General features: G+C 37.5%; 2 protein-coding genes across 2 annotated transcripts; both read right to left on the reverse strand.

Moving 5' to 3' along the window:
- Nucleotides 1-2,134: 2,134 nt before the first annotated feature.
- Nucleotides 2,135-12,709, reverse strand: LOC140151340 (uncharacterized). Its single transcript, XM_072173649.1, has 4 exons — nt 12,553-12,709; nt 5,357-7,138; nt 4,728-4,877; nt 2,135-3,296 (listed from the first exon to the last, which is right to left on the reverse strand). Exons 1-4 carry the CDS (start codon nt 12,607-12,609, stop codon nt 2,811-2,813), a joined length of 2,475 nt encoding a protein of 824 aa, XP_072029750.1. The 5' UTR covers nt 12,610-12,709; the 3' UTR covers nt 2,135-2,810.
- Nucleotides 12,710-17,606: 4,897 nt separating this feature from the next.
- On the reverse strand, nt 17,607-22,586 carry LOC140149926 (apolipoprotein D-like). Its single transcript, XM_072171943.1, has 5 exons — nt 22,318-22,586; nt 20,534-20,677; nt 20,043-20,199; nt 18,982-19,043; nt 17,607-18,219 (listed from the first exon to the last, which is right to left on the reverse strand). Exons 1-5 carry the CDS (start codon nt 22,336-22,338, stop codon nt 17,986-17,988), a joined length of 618 nt encoding a protein of 205 aa, XP_072028044.1. The 5' UTR covers nt 22,339-22,586; the 3' UTR covers nt 17,607-17,985.
- Nucleotides 22,587-25,419: the final 2,833 nt, after the last annotated feature.

Here is a 25,419-nt window from a genome sequence, read left to right on the forward strand (position 1 = left end):
ACATCACTACTTCTACGGCGAATTGGGGTTTAGGGTGATCAGATATATATGTATTGTGTTGTAAAATTTGATGTGCTTAATTATAAGTTCAGCAGATTTCTCAACAGCTTTTGATTTTAATTTGACATCTGTCAAAGGCATAGATCTTGCCTGTCGATCGTAAATAGAATGACAAGCAGACGGGTGTGTAGCCAAGACACTCTGTCCACATTTGTCTTCCTACCACTTAATGATGTCTGGGAAAATATTCAAAATTACTGTTCAGCTGATGGTTACTTTTGTGGCAGGAGATACAATTCTGAGAATAATACTATATTAACTTGAGTTGCAAGCATATGATCAGACAAGGAAGTGTGCAATTGTACTCATCAAAACATCAGCCACTTGTGACAAAATGTCTTGAACAGTACTGTTTTTTACAAAATTTCAAACATTATATTGTACTTTTTATTAGTGAATATTTTGCATTCCTTAAATTAGAATTTTTATCAAAAACTGAAACCGTTAAAAATAGGCAAAGTGTAAACAATTTTATCGTACAAAATGTAACAGTATGCTGAGAATTATCAAAAGGTAGTACTGATTATTTTCCCCGAGTCCCATTTCTTCTCTGATGGTCCGATATGATTTGGCAGTTATGTGTCACTTAAAAACGCCAGTACACATATTGCTACTCTCCTGTGGATATCTTATTATCTATAAAGTATTATTTGGCCAAAACTCTCTATCAATAAAAGCCATACAGATTGAATTTTTTGGCTTCATACAAATGTATAGCATCATACCTATCCATAGGAGGGTACATGTACTATTATACAGTTTTCAAGTGTCATCATTGTATGCCAAATCATTATGGATTCCTCAAACCATCAGTAACAGGGAAGGACTGAGCTAACTGAAGCTAAATTTTGAGTATATACAAATTTTGAGTACGAGTTGTCTTTGAGCTGATATCTGAACATCCCTCTGGAGGTTCATCACTATTATCAGATGAATTGATGAAGTTTTAAAAAGAAAAAGGCTCCATATATACCACCTGGACACCTGCCAGATAAAAGCAAAATGATACTTATCAGAGAAGCGATTTGGATTAGAAGGCGGGGGAACAAAACAGTCAACAGGGACATCGGCAGGCAGCTACTCTCGAGACCATGTATACAATCCACTTATAAGAACCAAGCCTCCGAGAGATGAGAAAATTACCGGAAGCAGCGGCCAAAACCGCGGGAAAAGTGGATCCCAATGGTCATTTCTGAAGAAGCCATCAGCCGAGATGGCGAAAGTCTAAAACTAGTGAGTATTTTATGGATTTGGCAATCATAAAATTTAATCAAGTTTAAAATGATACTTGCTTAATTCTGATGTGTCAGTTTCAATGTTTCAACAAGTACACTGCTCAAAACATGATGCTATAACATGTATACAATGAGGGCCTGCTTGAAAAGCAGTGCTTGTCACTGAAGCAGTATAACCCTCAATAAAGAAAGAATAAATCAGACACTCACTATTCAGATTTACATTCTTTCTTTGCCTGTTCTTGTGGAGCTAACAAACATGTTTTTCAGTATCATGTTACTTCATTCAGTGCTAAGTAGTGAAAGTGGTATGTTGCCTTAAGGGATCTAAAATGAGCGTATATTGCGTTTCGACAGTATTTTTTGTGGGACATGAGAGCACCTCCGACCTATCGAATTGCATTCTGAATAAGAAGCATGTCTTTCTGATATCAAATAATTTTAATTTTTGAAAATCACAATATAATACAAATTTTATGACAAATTATAAAAATTTGATATTTTTCAAATTTTGATATAGAACAGTCCTCGAAAGTAAATTATATAAATCTAATGATATATTCTTAAAGTGTATGTAGCAGGGAGGAAAAGCCGACGGTCAATTGAAAATTTTGACTTTTCATATTGAAGATATGGATTTTTTCCCAAAAAGACCTAATTTTTTTTGGTGTTTTGGGGAAAAAATCCATATCTTCAATCTGAAAAGGTCAAAATTTTCAATTGATCGTCGGCTTTTCATCCCACCTACATACACTTTAAGTATAAATCATCAGATTTATAAAGTTTACTTCAAGTACTGTTAAATATCAAAAATATCAATTTTAATGATTTGCCATAAAATGTGTATTAAATTGCTAATTTCAAAAAATCAAAATTATTTGATATCAGAATGACATTCTTCGTATTCAGAATGCAATTCGATATGTCTGATGTGCTCTGATGTCCCAAAATAAATACTGTCCAAACGTTCATACCCCAGCCCTTAACATTACTAAATAAAATGACATTCATCAGATTTACAAACTTAATGCTGCTTTTGAAAATGCTATTCACCGCTTGCACAGTTCCATCAAATTGGTCGAGCCTCAAACTGGCAACAGATATAAAAGAATGACGTAAGCTTATAAAATGTTAAATGACTGGTTCAATTCATGTATGCTGCCAGCTCGAGGTTCAACCATCAATCTTCGTGACCATGCAAGGAGCGAATAAATAATATGTGACGTCCCATGTCAAAACCAGACACTTTTGGGCAGGTTATCAATTTTGAGGTTTTTACATAGAGATATTTTGCTCCACAACGCCGTTTCCCCCCAATGAAATCGGACATTCGGATTCCTAAGCAAAGATATTGAGTTTGTAAGTTATGGTATTATAAAATTGGAAATTGAGATATCGGCCTTTAAAAATATTATTGACAATGTTGAGAGTAGGAATTACCTTGAAAAATGTCTCAAAAAATACAAAATGCCAGTTATATTCCGATCTGAAACTATCAGACAATATTTTAAACATTCATTTGACGGTTTCAAAGAACAAAGTGGCTTGTAGCAAACAGTTTGCAAGGTGTTCTTTTTGGTAACTGCTGGAAGACTGAAATACCCGAGCTACGTGGTCATCTATTGTGAACTTTGAAGCGCCCTCTACATTTGAAGAATTGGCACTGTCATTGGGTAATCCAACAAACGAACTAGCATATGTTAGATTCCTTTGAATTCTCTGGTCCTTCAACATTGTCGTTACAAGTGGCTGGGCAGTGACGCGGTTTCCACCAACCATGAGGTCAAAATGGCGTGCTGCGATATTCCGTGACACCGAGACAGCTCCAAGATTGCCGTAGTGACCTATGTCAGCATTGAGGAGTCCAAGGAATAGGGCTTCTAAAGCGCGTACAAAGACGAATGAACTGAACATATTCTTGTTGGATATTTGGCCAATGCTAGGCTGGTGTTCAATTATGTAGAAGTCAATTGTAGGCAGCTGTGATACAATGTCTTTGACCTGCAAAGCAATCAAGTTGTAGAAATTAACCAAAACATTCACAAAATGTATGCAGAAGAATATTTTGCATTGATCATTTAGATTGACCATTTAGGCAATATGACCCGGAAGGCTTGTACAACTTTCACAAACCAAACAGTTTTCTTTTCAACTTATGAAAACCCCTGACCATGATGACATATCAAAAACAAATTGATATATCACTTTAAGCCCATGAACTTGAGATCTAGTGAAATCCGGTCAACACACAAAGTATTATTAATATTAATAAAGTAAATAAACCAATGCATTTATAATATGTGATAGATGAAGAGGTAAACATTAGTTACTGGTTTGCATATTAAGGATAACAAACTGTAATCTTTTTCAAATTAACTGTGAATGATCCTAGCACTTCAGAATACGTCTAGTGGTTCTCCAAAGTCACCAAAAACTTTTTTTTTAAATGATTTTTTTCCTGAAATTTCAATTTTGTATTGTGCATCATATCAGTGTCCTATCAGTCACGTAGGCCTTGTTGAATGCCAAAAATCGCTTCAACGAATGATCGTTATGTACAAAAGTATAACTGCATTTTTAAAAGCACTATTTTCTGTGTGAAGGAAGCATATTTTTCAAACTTATAAAAACAGGTCCCAGAATGTTTTTTCACATTTTTTCAAAGGTTGTAGTAATCAAATAATGTGTTGAAATTATTGCTAAATACGGAGTATAAATCCCTCCTCAAATGCAAACCTTAAGGATAGGTCTAGAGGTTCTCCAAAGTCGCCCAAAAACTTTCAAAATTAAGAAAAAATGGATTATTTTTTAAATTTTCACCTTTGCATTGTGCATCATATAAATGTCCTATCAGTCATGTAGTCCTTGTTATAAAGCCAAAAAAAATCGCTTCAACAAATGATCGTTATGTACAAAAGTATAGGAAACTGCATTTTTAAAAGCACATTTTCTGTGTGAAGGAAGCATATTTCTTAAACTTATAAAAACAGGTTGTAGTCATCAAATATGTGTTGAAATTGTTGCTAGATATTGAGTCTAAATCCCTCCTCAAATGCAAGCTGAAGTGTATAAAAGCCTAGGGCTTCATTTTCACCTTGTTCTTTATTGTTGTTTTTCTATAAAATGTGTCTTCTTTGAAGGGGCTTATAAGGGTTTTTACAGTGTAGAAACCCTCTAGCCTCGACCCCCACCGGGGCTTTGCCCCTGGACACCACAGGGCCCCTGTACCCCCCGCCGTCAGGGGCGATACTACGGGCGCTTAGCGCCCTCCGTTCGCCATGGACTCTGTTTTCTAGGTTTTCAATGTTGGCAGGTATGTAGCAAGCTCGGACGGACGGATGGACGGACGGATGGACGGACAGATGGACGGACAACCAGGAAACATAATACCTCCGGTGAAGGCATAAAAATGGTATAGAGAGTATTCCTTACCACACTGAAGTATTCTTGCGGTACCCACTTTGCTGGTGTGATATTATCAATGTTGTGTACTGTCCATTGTAAAACTTCCCGATCTTTAGTCATATGTAGCCAGGCTATGTGCTTCAGACCTACATCAATAGTTACCAAGTCTTGAACGGACTGCAAAATATAAAGACATTAAAATGTGTATTAGCAGATGTGTAATTTAAGCATCCATCCTGTGAAATTAAAGTTGAATTTTTGGACACAGAATACAAGTCTATGGGAAAACATGTAGTCATAATCATATTGACTTTTGTTTACTGATCATCACATAATTTACTCTGCTTTGATAAGAATTAACATTACATCCTAATCTTTATTAATATGTGGATCCTGGGTTTCTATATACCCGAAGTCAGTTGTACCGAAATTCCTTCCCACAAGGTAATATCTAGGCGTATTGCATAACAATAGATACAGCTCAGAGGTTAATCCATCTCCTTCGTTATGCAATACACTTATTGTTTGGTGGGAAGGAATTCAAGTCCAACTTATTTCCAATAGAGAAACTGGGGTTCCATGTATGGTATTTTCAACAATTTTCCTTGAATAGTGGTGAGGACATTATCCTATCACACTTTTATTATACTATGTACCTGCAATCTTTCCATGTTGTAAACATACTCTGCAACTGGTTTCAGGTTAGGTGACAGGAGTCCCTGGCATACCTGCTTCATCTTCTTGAGACCAATTTTCTGAACTCCCAGTAAATCTTCCACTCTCTGAAACCAGCCATTTTTCTCTCTGTATTTCACAATCAGCTCAGACAATTGTTTACCTATCTTCTTGTTATTAGCCAATTCTTGCTGCGATGAAGTGTTTAGTGTATGAAGAATGCTTTGTGTGTCTGTAGGTGAAAAGTCTACTGATGATGTGATAATAGTTGGTGCTGATAGAATATTGCGACAAATAGTTGCCAGCTTCTTTGCTGCTTTCTTACAATCTGAATTTAGAATGTTGAGAATATCGTCAACACTGGTGAATAAGCCAAGTTCACGTCTTTGGGTCACAATTGCATTAGCAATGTCTCTGGATATTGATTTGAATTGCATCAGCTCAAAGGCAGGACAATTGTTCAATTTGTAAAGGATTTTTTCACTTTCCTCTGATGACAATTTCAAATTGCTTTTAGTTAGTACATGTACCTCATCTGGTTTTCCAGGAGAATCTTTGCTTCTGGTATCAGCCAGATCTATCTGTAACGTATCTGATGTACTTGTAGTATCCTTGCTTTTGGAATCAGTCAGTATGGACAGAGCACTAGCCAGCATCTCTTGTAACCGTTTGGGACCTAAATTTCTTACAAATGGCATCTTTAAAAGATCATCAACATTTTTGAATTGACCATGTTCACACCTATATTTTACAATACCATGTGCCCTGTCTTTAGATAGATATTTAACTTTCAATAGCTCCAGATCTGAACTGTTGTTGAATTTGTCGAGGGCAGTTTCAGTTACTTCTGGGGACAATGTGTACTCATCATCCGCAACTTCCTTAGCACCAAAAGCATGACAGATCCACTTGGCCTTCTTAGGACCAATTCCAGGGATGTTTCTCAAGTCTTCAATGCTTTCAAGCAAGCCATTCTCCTCTCTGTATTCCACGATATTCTCATGAAGATGTCCACCCAGGTTTTTCTTAGCTAACTCTTCACTTGATAATGTGTTCAGTTGGTGGAGGATTGTTTCTATATCAGTGGGTGAAATGGATAACTTTGTTTGACTTATCCCAGCCAGTTTATCTTCTGACAAGGACAGAATACTCTGGCATATCTTTGGGATCTTGTAGACTATGTGTTGCAAAGGAATGTCAAGGAGATCACCGAAACTCTTGAATTGCCCATGTACACTTCTATGTTTCACAATTGTGTTTGCTCCTTCAGCGGATATAGACTTAATTTTAACAAACTCAAACTCTGAACTGGTATTGAATTTAGTCAGAATGATTTCCGTTTCTTCTGGAGAAAACTGTAGGGTTAAGTTCTTTGCAGTATTTTGTTGGCTTTCGTTATCATCAGGTGGTGAAAGGATGCTGTGAAACATATATTTCAATCTTTTGTGGGATAGAAATTTGAAGCAGGCAAGCTTGAGTAGATCACTGACATTGCTGAACTCACCATGTTCATGTCTATGTTCTACAATTGTATTAGCACCCTTTTTAGAAATATTTTGAATTCTCATCAGCTCTAAGCGTGAACTCCTATTGAATTTCTCAAGGATAGTTTCAGTTTCTTCCGATGAAAATGGCATCTCAAGTGTTGTTGATGTTTGTTCTGGAAGACCAGGATTCTTTAGTTTGGCAGCATGGTGTGTACTTTGAGTACATAATAACTTATGCAGGCATCTTAACCTCTGAAGTCTTACAACTGTAACATTCTGCAAAATACAACACACAAAAGCAACTGATTAGAACAATTGCAATGCAGAAATCATGTTGATAGATGTTTTGATACCAAGGGCTTTATAGCAAGGTTATTGGCAGTGCAGGATTAAACTGAGACTTACAAGGGCTTTGTTTACATCTTAAATTATGTGTTACAAATTGACCATTCATTTCTGTGTAAAGGCTTTGTTAACACATCATAAAAATGAGGTGTATCGTCCAGACTTTTTCAAAAATCGGTGAGGGAGGCCTTTATTATTTGTTAAGGTATTATGTTATTATTTTTATTTTTACCATTCATTTCTGTATAAAATTGTCATTTGGACACCCTGTTTTCAATTTGGACACTCTAATATTCTGATTTTTATAATGGAGTGTATAGGAATTGGACACCCTGATTTTGAAGAATAAGGTATTTTTGACCATTTTGGACACCCTAAAGATACCCCTCTGGCTAATGCCTTGGGAGGCCCCTAATACAAACTTACAATTTACTAATATTTTTGTTATTTCTCCTAGCTTGAAGAGTGTTTGCAATGTGTTTATTAATGATAACCAATAACTTCCTAACATGTTTTTTCATTACAACAGATTTAGAAACAAAGTAAAGGAGCAAAGAAGAAAAATAACAAAAATATTTGAAAATCTCCAAAAATCGGTGAGGGCAGTACTGTGGGAATGGGCAAATTCCCCAGTCAGAACTTGTTCCCCTGTTGCCCCCCAAGTGAAAACCCAAAATTAAGAAAATTTCCACTTTTTGCGGCAATTTTGCGCAATTTGCGCACATCAAAAATTTTTGGTGGGTATGTTCCCCCGGAATTTTGACATGGTGGGTCTTTGGGAGCTGACGGCGTACCGGTAAAAATGGGTCTTTTGGAGCTGCGAACAAGTAAAATGGCGACTTTTGGAGCTGCGAACAGTCAAAATCAAGGGTCTTGATTGACTTTAGGTTGAAAATCGCCTGAAAAAACCACAGAAATATGACGAATGAGCAATTTTGGGGTCTTTTAGAGCTGAAATTATCAAAATCAAGGGTCTTTCGGAGCTCTATTTTGGTCAAACATAGAAGGTATTTTCGGAGCTTCAAAATCCAAAAAGGGGGGTCTTTCCGGGGGAACATACCCGTATGGTCATTTGTCTTATGTGCCCCCCCCCCCCCACCCGGGAAATTATTAATAGTATTATCTGCGGTGCCGGTATCCCTAGATTGAAAAACTGGGGTTTGCACGAACCCCCTGAACTTGCAGAAAATTTAAAAAGAGGGGGTCCGAACTGTATTTTGGCGAGTCAGAAAAAGGCAGCCTAGCGCTACCCCTACTCTGTTTCTAGATGCTCTCTGGTGCAATCTGAGCCTTCTTTGGAGCTTCTTTTTAATAAAATTTATGACCAATATTTCATTTTAGAAATCAGGCAAGACTTTTCACGTGACTTGTCAACAGTGGCGTAGTGTGGGTCATCATATTGCGGGGGCACCAGGTCTGATTGGGGGGCACCGGGTCTGATGGGGGGGGGGGCACAAGCCATTTTTCGGTCATTTTCCTATGGGTTTTTTAAAATTTGAGATCGTGCCACCCCACAAATTTGAATTCACCTGGCATACCTACATACTAATAGGTATGCCAGGTGAATTTAAATTTGCTATCAAACTGCATCATTTTAGACCCTTCGCACTTGATTATTAGTTTCCTGTTGAAGATTTTGAAAGAGGGACGAGGTGACTTTTAATTATTAATTATCTTTTATTTTCTTTATTTAGTTTGAACTATTACAAGCAACTATTGACTCTTTTGACTAGAGCGGGCATTTAATCAGGGCCTGCCTTTTGAGGAGAGCGAGAGCAATCGCTCTCTACTGCTCTCCTTAAATCTGATATAGGAGAGTGATTTATAGCTCTCCTTAGTTGACCATTCTCCCCATACATTCTATGGTAAATGCTCTAAATAGCTCTCCTTGAAGGCTCCAGAAGAGCTAAATAATGCTCTCCTGCAAATTCCAAAAGACAGTCCCTGATTTAATTATTTCACAACAATATTTGATTTTATAAATAAGTGAAGGTGGAGTTGTACTCTTTGTTCATTCATCATTATTGTTGATATTATTAAAGTCAGAAAATGGCAAGTAGAAGTAGTCGAAAGTTATTAAAAGGAGAAAATTAGAAATAAAAATAAAATAATTAATTATTTTGAGATTTACAATTTTGGACGCGGGCGGTAAACAAGAAACTAATAACCAAGTGCGAAGGGCCTTATATATCAAATTAAAGCCCTGAGTAAAGAAAGCCAAAACTGAAAACCTTTTTTTCATAGCACTTTCCGTGGCAAAGTTACATCTTTTCAAAGATCGACTTTCATCAACAAGATTCTGCTAGCAAAATTCCCCAAAACAGCATTACGGGGGTGTTTCTAGATCTTAGTCTCATGATGATAGCAGCTTTTTTTTAATGGAACTGCTATCAAAATCCCTCTAAAATTCCATGTGTGAGTGTCTCATCACCATAAAAAATCATATATTTGGGTCAAGTGAAGTATAGAAAACATATTTATGTAGGTTTCCTTGACCGACCTGTTCTTGAAAAAAATTGAAATTTCGATGTAAATATGTACTGTGTTTGGTCCCCGGTCTAGGCGAATTTCGCTGACTAGCAAATGTGTTGACTAAAAGGTTTGCCTGGCATATACCTACATACAAGGCTCCCGCTAGCCTTCAAAAACTCTGCATCCGATCGGACGCACAACTGTAAAACCTGGTCGGGAAATGTGCATCCCACAAAATTTGTGTGCGTCCGTACATGTATGTTAATGTGTTGGGCAACAGGGAATACAATTTTACAAAGCCCGATTGCGGTATTGCATCGCAGTTTGATACAAATATTTGACAATTTCCTTTCAGATTCCTGATGAGATTTTAAAGATTTATGTAAATATTATTGTCAATAACAAATTACGTGAATGCAAACTTACTGATAATGTACGATACCGGTAGTTTAGAAAGTTGCATTTTTGCTCTCGTGTTTGAAAGCTTATCACGTCTCGCTGCCGTAAGAAATAAGAATTTTCATTCATTGACTGGTGACCCGGAAGTGTTGCAAAATGGGAGTGGTTAAATGTGAAAGTTCAATACCTCGTTTACTGATTGGTCCATTGGTTATGAATATTAATTAAGCTTTATTAGGAGAATTAGGAGTGATCAGTCAACGTGATTTTCACAATTTTTATGATGATGAAGTTGGTAAGCTTATAATCACTAATTTTTGGGCTGAATCAACTTGCATCCGACTGGACGCAAGGGGTTGATGAAATTTGTTGAATATTGCGTCCAGCAATACAAAAATGCGTCTGGACGCAAGAATTCGCGTCCAGCGGGAGCCTTGCCTATATCTGGTTCCATACAGCAATACGCAGTATTGCTGTCTCTGGTTAGCAGGTACGAATTGAGACGTCGTGAATTGAGACGTCGGAGCCGGTCAAACATCCCGTATCCTACTATCACTCAAACAAGCAAATCTCTTCACGAATTCACTCACCTTGCGATCCTACATCATCAGTTGAAACAAACATCTAAGTTTCCAAAAACAACTTTGTCATTCCTCAAAACTACAAGTAACTTCATTAATAAAAATTGAAATCATACTATTACCCGTTATTGAAAATTTTGTTCGATTTATGTGAACCAAAAGAACGCACGAGTCGAGTTCAGTTTACCAAAATGGTAGCTCCTGCTTCCTGGTCACCTCAGATATGACGTCAGTATCAAGCTGCTTATTAAACGGTGGATCGGATTGGTTGAAATCAACGCCACATTTTTGACCTTACAGGGGTCAGAGATATGCATATTCATGTATGAAAACAGCGGTTGCGGATATAGTATCATCACCGGAACTGAGAATTGCAACATTTTCGATGTTTGTACCGGGGAATTTCAGACACGGAGACTCCGCGGAGATTTTGACAAATTCGTCCAAAGGTAACCAAAGGGTTGGGGATCGCATTTTTAACTATCACTAAATGTTTCGGAATTGAGGTCGGCTAAAAAGTAGACAGTTTCGGGGACTGTAATTGGTGTAGATGTCACATTTTGAACAGTGAGCGATAAGTGACCAATTTGATGCTCAGCACAAGTGACTATCTTTACTCAGCCTGTAGGTATGATCATCAAATTTTCAAGTATGATATTTCAAATTGAAATTGGTTTGTTTAGAAAGGTGATTATTTAACTTAAAAAATGAGGGGTCAACCATGTCTGTAGGACCAAAATTAGCAAAGTTATGGGCAAATGTATTTTTCCAAATTCTGTGACCATTATTGACTGTACCGGTACTTTTACAATGAATTACTGTACAAAACAGCAAGTACATGCAACATTTTTCAGCACGGCGATCCATTTTACAGAAAAGCGATTTTATTTGAAAAAAAAATACTATCACTGTATGATAAGGGACTGTGCAATAATTATGAGCCCTGGGGGAGGGTAAAATTGGGGGGGCAAGAAATTTTTGGCGGGCAAGGGGGGGGCAAGCAATTTTTGGCAAGCCGAGAGGGGGGGGCAAGCGATTTTTGCCACACATTCACGGGGCACCTTTTTAATAAAATGCTTAAAAAGGTTTAGGAAAACGGCACGGAAACGCTTAAATATGCAAATTTTCCTGCTCTAAGCTGCGCTCGTAACATACATCTAGACCATTTAAAGTTTGGAATTTGGGATCCCAAAAATTTGGCATGTTCAGGGGGGGCAAAGAATTTTTGGCGGGCCGAGAGGGGGGCAAGCAATTTTTGGCGGGCGAGAGGGGGGCAAGCGATTTTTGGCGAGCCGTTCGAAATTTTACCCCCGCCCCGAGGGCTGATAATTATTGCACAGCCCCTAACTTCTGTATCAATAATCAAGGTATACCAATTGACACTTTTTGACTTTCTACGACTACGTGAAGTTTCTGGTGTTCAAATTTGAAATTGTTGTATTTTCCTATGGGGGATTACACAGTTAAGCCATTTCTGTGGTCACAAGTAGGAGTTGAATGAGGCCCTTTGTAATAAGCAATGTGGGCATACTAAACTCAGGGTAAGCCTTACCTTGCCTACATCCCCATAGTCATGATAGTCTATGATACTACTACATTTTATTTTATGAGTGACTCTCATAATAAATTAGGGAATTGAGACCGTCCATGCATGCATGCATGCACTGATCCTGATAGAAGGACTATGTCGAGTACATGTACAATGAACATGATGAAGTTGTAGATGAACCAAGTTTGTCGTTGTACTTGTTGTTATGTATGTACTATTGTATGGTAAGACTGCCGAATTCGGCAACCATCTGACCATACACTGGCTGCATACCATCCAATTCCGTCATACTAAACGTCGCAATTTCACCAATAGCGTAAACTTGATTGTAAAAATATTCTTACCTTTGTATAGAATGTTTGTAAGCAGATATTAAGTGCTCTGTTCACATTTGGAAACATAATGACATTTGAGAAAAAACGATTTTAAACTCTTTTCTATGCGTACAGCATGCAGCAGAAGTGTAGCACTTTACACACCCGTGTAAAGGGGATTTGAATATTAATGAGGTGATGTCATCATGCTGTAATAAACAAGAAGGTTCCTTTAAAAAGTAGACCCTGTTAAAAAGGAGCTTTCAATCGCCATTGTAACTAACTTCCGGTTTTTGAGAGCAGTTTTGGGATACTTTGACCTATATTGCAGTAATTATTATTGATTAATTTATTATTGTCATAATGAATATCATTAAAAATACTTAAAAATACCTACGCAGCCACTACTTTTTTACTTTTTTTCTACTTTTTTACTTTTTTACTGTCTATTAAAAATACTTAAATATTTTATTTATTCAATAATGTTTCTGAATTTTCCCAATAGGTCAGAGGGCAAAGCTGCAAAACTGTCCCACAATGCATTGCAAACTTTCAATGCCGATTTGGCTTATTTTCTCGAATTTCTACTTTTTGCAGTGATTGCAATAATAATTTATCTAAATTGGGATCATGTCCTTTATCTGGGATGGCTTTGATCAAATTTTGCAGTTGCCCGATTTTTTTTCTCTTCTTCCTTCGTTCTTTTTTTCCCCGGCCCCTTTCCTATAGACCACTTGATATCATTGTTTGTCAACAAAAGGTGAGGAACTGGTCTATCGATATGCTTGAACGAACCACCACACCGTTCCATGACCTTCTTGTACTGTATGAAATGTGGTGGGCGATTTAAAATGCACGTGCCCTGAGCAAACTACAATGCGTGCATACACTTCAGTTCAGGGGAATGAGAACAATGGAAATTGCCATAACTCGCACGCATACTGCCGGGCAATGACGTCACATGTCAAGTGGTATACGCTGGCGAAGTTACGTAATTAATCGGATTAACTACCATAGCAATAGGTACAAACAATTTTGAATATACCGCGCTGCACTACAAGCAGGTTGCACTCATCACCTGTCTTCAATCATATAATAGATTGAATACAATACCGCTCTTTTCAAAGAATCTAATCTTACAGGTGCAAGTGATTAGCATTTCTTTGACATCTATGGTTCAATGCAGCGGTACCGGATGAACGTAGTAGTGCAACGCGATATAATCAAAAATTGTTTGTACCTATTGCTATGGTAGTTAATCCGATTATTACGTAACTTCGCCAGCGTATAATAGCATGCACAAGAAATCATTTCAATCTTTCATCACACAAGTGTCATCGTCCCGATATCATCATGGCAGAAATCCCCACAATGGTAGTAATACACTAGTTCTTCATTAGCCACGCATGACCAGTTTGTTCCGACCTGTTTAATAGTTTTGAGAATGGGCCGAGGCAACGCACTGAAGAGTCTATTGTTCTATTGTGTCCGATTTGAGCGCTGACATATTGGAAAATGTTGCCAATCAATATTAATGAAGTCATGCGATCGACATCTACAACTGTTCAATTGGGCGACTTTATTGTTAGGTGCTTTTATTCATACATTGGGCGTATCGAGCTGTATCGGTTGGTCCGCAATTATATTTAATATAGTATTATAGGCCTACAAGTATGATTTGCTTTGCTTTATTGATTGATTCAGAAATAGTATGGCTATATGCTTCTCGAGTTATCAGCAAATATATCACATTTGAGGTCCAGGGTAGACTCCTATATAGGCCTACGCGATGCTCATGTAAAATACTATGGTAGGCCTATACATAATAAAACACGACGTGGACCGCGGCTAATGTCCTTAAAAATACTGCAGTATGAGTGATATCATAATTACTTCAAATCCTTATATGTAGACCTATTGGCAAACAATGTAGACAACTTACTTGTGTATATTCTTATATCCGCCACACAGATCGCACACTTTGCCAATGCTGCTGAACTGTCCGTAGCGAAATGGTAGAGCAAAGCGTGTTCACTGAGTATAATCAAATGAGCGCCCAAACCAATTTGGGCGCTGCAATAGGTTTGTATTGTAGGTGAACCTCTGTTTGGGTGCATGCGACAACTCACGCACACCCTTGGACGGACTAGTACAAAAGGTACCTCTCGTTCGTATAGGCGCTTTTACGTGACTTTCGTTCCATCACTTATTGACAGTAGCCTGCCTATTATAGCGTTAATACGCTGGTCAGGTCAGTTACCGATTTAATGTCGGAAGCCCTTTGTCTCGAACAAAAGGTACCTCTCGATGAATAGCGTGTCGGGAACTCCAATTGGCACAAAGGAACAATAAGCGTTACATAATCTATTTCCTCTCCTTCCTATATAAACTCCTTGGGCCGAGGGACCTCCAGCTAAGGCTATTGACAATAGACTGGTCACTGACACTGACCTCTGTACAGTAGAGGTCAGTGAGCCTGGTACGTTTCTTCATTGTTCTTCCCCACTACGCATGCGCGGCAGCCACTCATCTGCTTAAAGGACTCGTTTTTTTGTTCTGCACATATAAAATCCAAATTTTTGTCAGTTTTTTATTTCAAAACGCAAGCTTGATTTTCAATACGCACACTTAAGATTATCATGTTCTTTCAAGCTGCTTTATAACTTTCATTAAAAAAAATTACATCTCTAGCTCTACGGTTGCGTTCCGTTACTGGTTACTAGGCCTATTTTGAAACCCAACACCTAAAATCCAAGATGGCCGCCAATTAAATATGCAAATAAGAAATTTTTGTGTGCATTTTTCTGATTTTTTGGTCTCAAGTGTCATTTACACCAAGTACGAAGTTCCTAGTACTTTGTTCCTAGCATGTTTAATTTAAAAAAATGATTTTTGGTGCACTTCTTCCCTTAAGGGTTGGTGCAATTATGTGTACCCAGGGGTGGTGAATTATAAGGAGCAAATATTTTTGGCAGGCCAAAAGGGGGGGTAAGCATTTTTGGCAGTTCAAAATGGGGGTCAACTTTTTGGCAGGTCGAAGGGGGGGCAAGCGATTTTTGGCACAGATATTTTGGGCACCGTTTCTATATTACGCCCTAAAAAGGTGCAGGAAAACATTAGGAACACGTTATATGCAAAATTTCCTGCTCGCTGCGCTCGCATTATATAGACAATTTAAGGTTTTAAATTCAGGTTTCCAAAAATCTTGCATGTGTAAGGGGGGCAAAGATTTTTTTGCACAGGGGGGGAAAAGGTTTTTTGGCACGTCAAAAGGGGGGGCAAAGATTTTTGGCACGGCCAAAGGGAGGGAAGCGATTTTTGGCAGACCATTTTGAGCATTTACCACCCCGGGGGTACACCCCTAAATCGGTTTATGATTTCTACCCAAGTAACTATACATCGCATATAGTGGAAACCTATCTTTTTCTCACTGCCTGAAGCTAGAAAAACAATTTGGTACAATTTTCATGAAAATCGAAGCAACTTTAATTTTTGATCCCTGTACAAATTCAAAATTGACCTTCGACCCTTTTGGGCACATAACTCCGCAACCACAGGTTGCACATCAACAAAATGTATATATTTGTGATCCTTACGACCAGACCAATAATGTGATATGCTAATGAGTGAAATCGGAGCATGTTTAATATTTGACCCCTGTACAACCCTATGGGGTCATTTCTGGGGTCATTTTGAGGGCATAGACTCAAAATAACGCTTGCTCATCGCCATTTTTGGATTCAGCAGGTCCAAATTAGTAAAGATATACCTAGGTGATTAACTCACTTTTACTCAAAAATGCTTCAACAATTTTATACAAGCACATCTTTTCGTCTAGTCTATTTCACAATTCTCAATCCCGGCCCCGCACTTCTTGCATCCGCGGGTATCCATGCTTGTCGGTGAACTTTAAAAACACTCCCTTTTGCATCTCATTTCACGAAGTTTTAGGGGAAAAACACCCCTTTTTTTAGCGATTTCGCGAATTATTTGCGAAACAATACCCCTATTTTCGCTAAAACGCGAACGACATTTCTAATATACCCTTTTCTGGCAGAAACGCGTAGGCTGCTCGATGAAAATACCCTTTTTTTCAATTTCGCGAACACGTTGTTTGAAAAAACACCCCTTTTTTGTGTGTTTCGCGAATCGCGTTTCTTCATCTGAAAACACCCCTTATTTCGCGAAATTTTCGACGAGCATGAATACCCGAGGATACATAGAGTGCGGGGGCCGGGTTCTCAATGTGAAAAACATTTTTTTATATACCAGTTGATATGGAATTGCATAACCTGCAGTTGAGGCATACAGGCTTGACCGTAAGTATGGAATATTTCTTTACGGAAATCTTCACGAAGTGCCAAGACTGGGGTGTGCAGGGGCGTAGCCAGCTTTCTTGGTCACGGGGAGGGGGCAAAATAAAATTTTGGGGCACAGACGAAAAAAAATTGCAGTTGCATCATACAATACAAAGAGACTGTATATGTCTTCGAGCTTCCCGAAAGGGGCCTTATTGGGATGATGTGCGCGCGTAGCGCGAAAAAATGGTATTTTACACTATTTTCGCCCATTATCCGGCTAAAAAAAGGGCTTTATTGTTACAATGTGCGCGCGTATTGAAAGAGAAAATCAGGAAGGCAATGGAAAAGAAAGGAGACCCTTTTCTACCAAAATTCAGCCCGCGCACATTATAAAGATAGTCATTTCCATCCTGATAATGGGCGAAAATAGTGTAAAATACCAAACATCGTTCCAATAAAGCCTTTTTTGAAGCTCGACGGCATACAGTCTCTATGTATTGTATGATGCAACTGTATTTTTTTTCGTCCGTGCCTCTGAAATTTTATTTGCCCCCCCCCCACCAAAAAAGCTGGCTACGCCCCTGAACAAATATGAGTAACACCAAAAGACTTTTTTATTGTTCAGAAACTGACTTTTTCCCACTCCGCTGCTGAATTCAAGTAGTCGGCACACACAAAAACTAAGATAGTTCACCCTTTCTGATTTGATTTTGCCTACGCCTGTAAGCAATATATATTTTCTGTACTTCGGTATATATTTTGGAAATTCACAGTCAGCTGGGGTGTGTGTCTATATAATGTGTTTTATTTAATCATAAAACTGTTTTATCATCATTCTTAGGTAAATAGAAGTAATATAAAACAGTCCAGATAGAGTGACAACAAAATTGTTCAAAAGCTGACAAAACTCTTGGAAATGAAGTTCCTTTCGTATCTTTGTACTTCTATCTGGGCCACAGAATTAATTCTGTGATCGGGGCTTGCTATGTTTGAAACTTTGAACTGGTTTGTCGTCTTTTAGAAACATGTCCTTTTCAGACATCACCAACTGGTGAGTCATTAAGAAAGCTCTTGTAGGCTGGACCTCAGGGTCCAACAAAACCTAGAGTCAAATAAAAAAAAACCTGAGCCTGTAACACATCACAGATTCCGACACGAGGAATCACCAACATCTAGCTTGTTTCACACGTTCAAATCCAATGTTTAAAGGATTCAAACCCATCTTAATGACTTCATTAATAAGCATCTCCAGAGTGGTGTCATCAATAGTAGGTTGTCGACCCATAAAATGAATACAGTATTCCTGTCCGCTGCAGTCATAAGTCACCGTGTATTCGTTGTTCTGGCTATCAAATCCTCTCTTGAGTACGGTGAATTTTTGGTCAAACGAAATCAACTGTTTAAAGGAGAACGAATATACAAAGTTAATTTTGTATACTTAATAATTTGAGATGCATTGTGTAGAAAATAGCATTTGGGGATTACTTGGTAAATTCTGCATAATAAAAGCATGATTATTGCCGCCTGGACTATTGGGGAACAAACAAAATACAAAATGCATTAAAATCTTTACAAATAAAACAGCAGTATCCTTTATTAAAATTTAAGGGACGTTTATAGTAAGGGTTAATAATAGTCTTAAACATTTAACAATGAAAAATATACAAGCGTCGGTATATTTCATTTGCTATCAATAACTCGCCAAATCAGACAATCTAACTCATTTTGCATTTTCATAAAACGAGAATGTGTGTGCTACTAAACGTACCTTGTATTGTAAGTAACATTTTGGTCAATGTTGGTGTACTGATTTGTTGTTCATTCATGACAATTTTATTGACTTACCATTCACCCTTATAAGAAATTCTTTCATATTCAGTTTTTACGCTGTAGCAGGGATCGCTGCTTGTGCCTTTAAAGTCATATCAGGATCTACCATATAGTAACCATCTTCCAAAAAAGCCAGTATCTTTTTTGATTGAATCAATATTAAACATGTTAAAAATAAACTATATCTCGCACAGGGGTTGCAGATTTAAAATGGAGTCACCCATCCAGGTAGCCCTCTTTGAAATTCAGACTCCCTGTGTGGAAGGTCGTGTCTTCTATAGGGATGTATAAGTTTCAACTGGAACAGTCCAATGTTAATTATTCTTACCGGTATGTTTGGAAAATATGTTTCTGTGTAGTTGCCTGGTGGATTCATGTTGGTCAATGCAACTACAGGGTTTAAAAAAACATATGAACTCGTTAATGGTTACAATACGAATGTTTCCGGATTCCCCTCACACCTTGGGGGAAGCTGCCAGTGGTGTAGCCAGCACTTTTTCAGAGGGGTGGGGAGTGGGGAAAGCCAACTTTTAAGGGGGAGGGCAAACTTTGCCGAAAATGGTACTTTTGGTATGCGAGTATATAGTTGACGTTTCATGTTTTTCGCTATCTACTGAAGATAGCTTAGGGACTACAAGATATTTAATACACAAAATAATTCATACATCTAGCCTTGTTTATAGCAGCACGCGTGTTAGTTTTTAGGTATATTTTGATGTTTGTTTAGGCCCCCCTATTTTTTCTTAATTTTCCTTTTTTTTTTGCTATCTACTGAAGATAGCATTTACTGCACTGGTAGTCCATATACTCAAATATGTGACCCATCACATCGAAACACGGCAGTTGTCGGAAACCCACATTTAAAGATAATAAAGAAAAAGTCCCTTGAAAAATAAAGGAAATAATAAGGAATTTGAATTCTATTTGTCACATAAAATCACCATTCTACATGCAACATCAATGGATGAGGTGTCATTTTAAAGCTTTTAAAGCAGTCCTTTAGTCAGGTAAAGAAATCTGTAAGTTAATTTTTGACGACAACTGCCGTGTTTCGATGTGATGGGTCACATATTATATATTATAGTATCTTTCGCCATCAGTTATTCTATGAAAATTGTAAAAAGTCATTGCATTGACTCATGCACCTGTTCAAATGAGCTTTTATTTTTGATTGTAGGTCTATTTATGCGCTTCTTTTGCATTGTGCGCTTCATAAATTTCTTATATCATTATTATGAGCTTTCTCCAGATACCAAAATTTAAGCTTTGATGGGGCAGACCAACGTAGCATTCAGCGCTCTGATCACCGTATCTCTACCTCACTTGGCATGTATTAATTATGTTTAATTTGCACGTAAAGAGAATACAAGAATATAATCATAGTTTTACCCTTTGTTTTAACAAGCAACCCTTTTGGCCACCATTTGCGGCAGCCAAACACGGTATCGACGTTACTTGGTTCCGCGTCTGGTTTTGAGGATTTGGAATGATCAGCCGTGGTGCATTGACAACCCTTCTGGAATGCTGCTCCACCTGGTGTTTGTATCTGCGAAAATTAAAAAGAAAAAAAAAAAAAGATTAGATGGTTTTGCCAATAAAAGTTTGTTTAATTGGAGAATGTCAAGGTCAAAGTTTAAAATAGGTGTATATAATGTGTTAAAAGTCAACGCTGCTTTAATTTCGAGTGGATATTTATTATACAAACACAGACCAAGATCAAATTCTGAAAATAGAAGAATTCTATGAACATTGTAAATTTCCATGTTAGCTTTTACTGTCAGATATGTCCCCTTGTAATTTTGAGCCGAAGAACTGAGGTATAAAGCAAAGAAAATTGGAAATTACAACCAGAGAGAATGAAAACCTTGATGGAAACTAACCTTTCCAATTTCAAACCAACGGCCAAAGAAGGTGGTGTAGTTGAAGTTGGATACTGGCATTGGATCCTGACATATCTCACTCGTACGTACTGACGGTTTACCACTAACAGTGCTGAACACAGCAAAACTCACAAGACAAATATACTGAATGTATAGAAGATAAATAAAAAAGATTACATGTATGGTATTATGTAATGTAACGAGAAATATTTGATTTAGAGATTGATAACTCCGTCCGTACTGTTGTTTGGAGGGCATTGTTGAAAGATCTAAACACTTTTTAACGTGCCTTTGGAACCGAGGATTAAACAAAATTGTTAGATTTTTCACAATGCCCGACATATTGGTTGAAGCCATGTTTGGGACAAGATAAAACCTTTCCTCACGGTCTGTATAGAGGACAGGAACGATTGGTTATGACGGAATGTATTACCAATAGATACCAATCGAACTAATAAAGCTAAAGTAAAGCAGTACAGACTCCGAGTATTAGACGTACAATATTGTATGTAACATATCTACGTTATTTAATCTATTGCCATTCTATTTCCAGTAATATTTAAGTTCTAACGAATGTTTGATGACGTACAATCGATAATATGTTACGTATAATATCTGGTAGAAATATATTATCGATTTTACATCATCAAACATTCGTTAGAACTTAAATATTACTGGAAATAGAATGGCAATAGATTAAATAACGTAGATATGTTACATACAATATTGTACGTCTACTAAAAAGTCTGTATACTGCTTAAGGGATCTGGAATGAGCGTTTTGAGCGTTTCGACAGTATTTTTTGTGGGACATGAGAGCACATCAGACAAATCGAATTGCATTCTGAATACGAAGAATGTCATTTTTTGAAATTCACGATATAATACAAATTTTATGACAAATTATTAAAATTTGATATTTTTCACATTTTTGATATTAACAGTCCTCGAAGTAAATTTTATAAATATATTGATATATTCTTAAAGTGTATGTAGCTGGGAGGAAAAGCCGACGATCAATTGAAAAATTTTACCTTTCATATTGAAGATATGGATTTTTTCCCCCAAAAGACCTAATTTTTTAAAATGTTTTGGGAAAAAAATCCATATCTTCAATACGAAAGGTCAAAATTTTCAATTGGTCGTCGGCTTTTCATCCCACATACATACACTTTAAGTATAAATCATCTGATTTATAAAGTTTACTTCGAGTACTGTTAAATATCAAAAATATCAATTTTTTAATCATTTGCCATAAAATGTGTATTACATAGCGAATTTCAAAAAATCAAAATTATTTGATATCAGAACGACATTCTTCGTATTCAGAATGCAATTCGATATGTCTGATGTGCACCAATGTCCCACAATAAATACTGTCCAAACGTACATACCCCACCCCTTAAGGAATGGTAACAATATTACAAAAATGTGACCTTCGACCTTTCTGCTTATATTTTCTGGATCATTGACAACAGGAATAATTTGCATTCGAACTATTTTGAATTTGACCTCTGACCTCTGTATGAACTTTGACACTCCATATCTCAAAATACCCAAAACTGATAGAGAGTCAGTAAAAATCTTTCAAATATGTGGTCCTGAGAACGATATTCATCATGTTCATGCACAACTTTCAAGTTCTTGGAAACGGTTAGAAAACAGAACTAACACAACGAAGCGAGGATGTTCCTCGAAAATAAACAAGCAATGTTGAAGTCTAATTTTTAATTTCTCATTTTATTACCGCTACGTTTGAATTTGCAATTCTATGTGTATACTTACAACTATTCGTGTCACCTTCATTATCGCTTTTCCGGGTCGCTATTTCTTCAGGCAGCAGACCGGGACAGCATAATTCGTAAGTATCGTAAATTTCCAGTTACGCTACCCACGACTAGTAGCTTTGCCCTCACTTGTGATGTCTCTCGCGAGGAATATAAAAAGTCTATACAGAAATATCACTTGTATACATTCATAGGGGCAAGCGGGTCAGTCTTATTTCTAAAAGAATGGTCGCGCATTCATGCTAATTTCTATTCAATCCTCTCTCACTTCAATGAACATGGGTGGCTATCAAGGTCGCGTCACCTGAAGTCATGAATAGATTACGTATTTGTATTGTTCTTTAAAAAGCCACGGGTTTCATTGTGGCGCCCTAGCTGAAATACAGCAAGCACGGGAGAGCAAGATAAAGCTAAGATAATGTAAGATAGTAAAATGTAAACCCATATTTTAGATAGGTATCTTGAGATAGACAAGACACCAGTAGGCGATTGGAAACAGCAACACTCTAATGTTACAAGTCGTGTTCACACGGTCGGACATAAGTGACTTATTAATTACACTTTACCGGTAATAAATCGCTTATTACCGAGGTAATAAGTCATTTATGTCCGACCGTATGAACACGACTTTAGAGCGTTAACTGCTTGGTTATCTGATTCGCCTTTGTCATGCTAATTCATCCATTCATAGTGAACATGTAGACGTGATGTGGAGGCAATAGATTACGTAACGCATTGTTCCTTTGACGTCCAATTGATTTGCCGACAATCATAAAGTGGTAACCAACATAACTCGTGTTCACACAGTCGGACATAAGTGACTTATTACCGGTAATAGTGACTTATTACCGGTAATAAGTGACTTATGTCCTACTTTGTGAATACGACTATTGACTAGACAGTATATTAAATCGGACACAACTGATGCATTCCACGCACGATTGTCTTGTTCATGTTGTTCACTGCCACATTAAATTTGGATAAAAGCTAATCCCAGGTCTAACCGTGGACTAAACCAAGATCATGAAGATTGACATTCCCGAAGAAAGTCTAATGCGGCCATACACGATCAAAATATTGATCAATATTGGGAACACTAGATACAAAATCTACCATTGTGCGTGTTCATTGGTAGATTTTGTATCCACTCTTGTATCTAGGGTCTTTGATATTGATCAAAAAGATTGAACGTGTATGGGCCGCATAAGCCAAGCCTAAGTCGGGTCTAAGTCAGGTTTAAATTGGTGCAAAGTTAGTCCCGGCTGGGGTAGGTTTAAGTCGGGACTAAATTCTCCCGGGCTAAAGTTAGTACCGGCGTAAGTTAGCTCCGCTTTCGGAATCATGTGACCAGCCTTAGTCGGTCAGTTTAGTTTCAGTATTTCCCCGAGAATTTACGTCCGGAGAGAATCATTATTGATTATCTCACGATCTTATTGATAGAAATCAGACAATCCGTACATATTTGCTGTGACAGATACCGGTATCTGTACGAATTGGTCCAAGAAGTGCACTTGCGGTAAAATTATCCGAAGTAAAAAAATGTAGTTGCGTTCTTTACATGTACTGGAACCTGCTTCTTTTCGAGTTTTTTCAACTAAAACGATAACTTTGTTAAGTGCCCACTTATTGGCTTCATTTGGCACTCATTCCCTACCGAAAATGCAGGGAGAAGCGGCGTTGAGCAACTGTCGGCATCGCCGGAAAATTTTGACTATACCAGATGCGTTTTGTTTTGTAAGGCTAGTTTCATTTCCTGGTCTTTTGACCGGTTGAAACTTAAATGACATAAAAATATTTAAGGCACGGATTTTCAATTCTCACTGCACGGATTTTTAATCTCACTGCACGAACGAACGTTCCAGGAGGCAGTTTAAAGTAGCTGCTGTTAAGTAGCTACATGTATAGTATCTGAAGCGGATACTGTTGATACTATATAGTAGGGATGACCATCATAATTTCATGTTGCCCCTTTTGCTACAAAAGATTGTTTTCTGGAAAGAACTCATCAACAGAAGTATTTTGGTGGTTAAATGGTCAAAATCGGTCAAAAACTTTTCGAATTATGAATTTTCAAAGTTTCCCATTCTGACCGGTCATTGGAACGAAATAAATTGACAAAGTCTAAATATAGCAATGTGAGCAAAATTGGTATAAGCATATATTTACCTTTTATATTTCTTTATTTTAATATATATGCAAACATGAAACAAGCATATTGTGAAAGTATCAAAGGGTTTCTTATGAAATGGCACTTTACTAGTCAATAGCATTAAGTATTTCTTCAAACCGAGGCACTGAAATCATGCTTTTAGAAAACATTTGCCAAAAATCATCCATAATGGCCAAAGTGGCACAAAATCAAAAGTCCAGGTGAACTTTTTTCCACAACAATATACACTACACATAAGAAAAATACTAATGTACTACAAGGGATTTTCAACATAGGAATCCAAACAATCAAGTACCAACATGCACAGCTTTATCCTGATATCACTTCTGGGGTTTTAACAAAATGTTTAACCTCTATTGTGATTGGCAGCAGCATAAGGTATCTCTTTGATAGTTGATAATGCCCAGCCATTCAGCAAGTGGCTAATAACAGACCTTGATAGGCTTGAATGAACACTGTCATGTGCTACAAAACCATCACATCCAGGGCCTGGTCACGCCATATGCTACAGAGAGCACAGTACTTTAACAATGGAGTGAAAGACTCATTATTGATTAGGCGCGTATTTTAAAAGTACAGCTCCTGTGCGTGTATAGCAGCAAGTCAGTGCAGATGGTATAAATATAAGAAAATGTTTAGGGTTAAGATCAGGTGAATAATACAACAAATGAGCATGAAACTTCACATTTATGTTCAGAAAGGTGTCTATTTAACATGATTCGAAAGGTGTTTGGAAATTCCAAAGGGAAGCTGGTGATTTAAATTTTAACTCGAGATCTACTTGTCCGGTTTTTTTTCCTTTTTACAGAGGGTATGATAGAGGTAATAACAACAACTCTGCCAAATTACAGCTCAGTAGGTCAAGGTGTTCACCTGATCTTTTTTATCTGAATATTTTGTGCCATTCTGAGCAGTGCTGCACTGGGCCAC

Source organism: Amphiura filiformis, chromosome 4 (genome assembly GCF_039555335.1).
Source record: "Amphiura filiformis chromosome 4, Afil_fr2py, whole genome shotgun sequence".
NCBI classification, from domain to species: Eukaryota; Metazoa; Echinodermata; class Ophiuroidea; order Amphilepidida; family Amphiuridae; genus Amphiura; species Amphiura filiformis.

Bases quoted from the DNA above. Each gene is read 5' to 3' on its own strand.
- LOC140151340 (XM_072173649.1), bottom strand. From the start codon at position 12,609: ATGTTTCCAAATGTGAACAGAGCACTTAATATCTGCTTACAAACATTC. The intron at 7,139-12,552 runs GTAAGAATATTT...TGTATTTTGCAG, and splicing joins TACAAACATTCTATACAAAG to AATGTTACAGTTGTAAGACT. The intron at 4,878-5,356 runs GTACATAGTATA...TATATTTTGCAG, and splicing joins ACAACATGGAAAGATTGCAG to TCCGTTCAAGACTTGGTAAC.
- LOC140149926 (XM_072171943.1), bottom strand. From the start codon at position 22,338: ATGAAGGTGACACGAATAGTT. The intron at 20,678-22,317 runs GTAAGTATACAC...CTATACATTCAG, and splicing joins TGAAGGTGACACGAATAGTT to TATATTTGTCTTGTGAGTTT. The intron at 20,200-20,533 runs GTTAGTTTCCAT...TAATTTTCGCAG, and splicing joins GTTGGTTTGAAATTGGAAAG to ATACAAACACCAGGTGGAGC.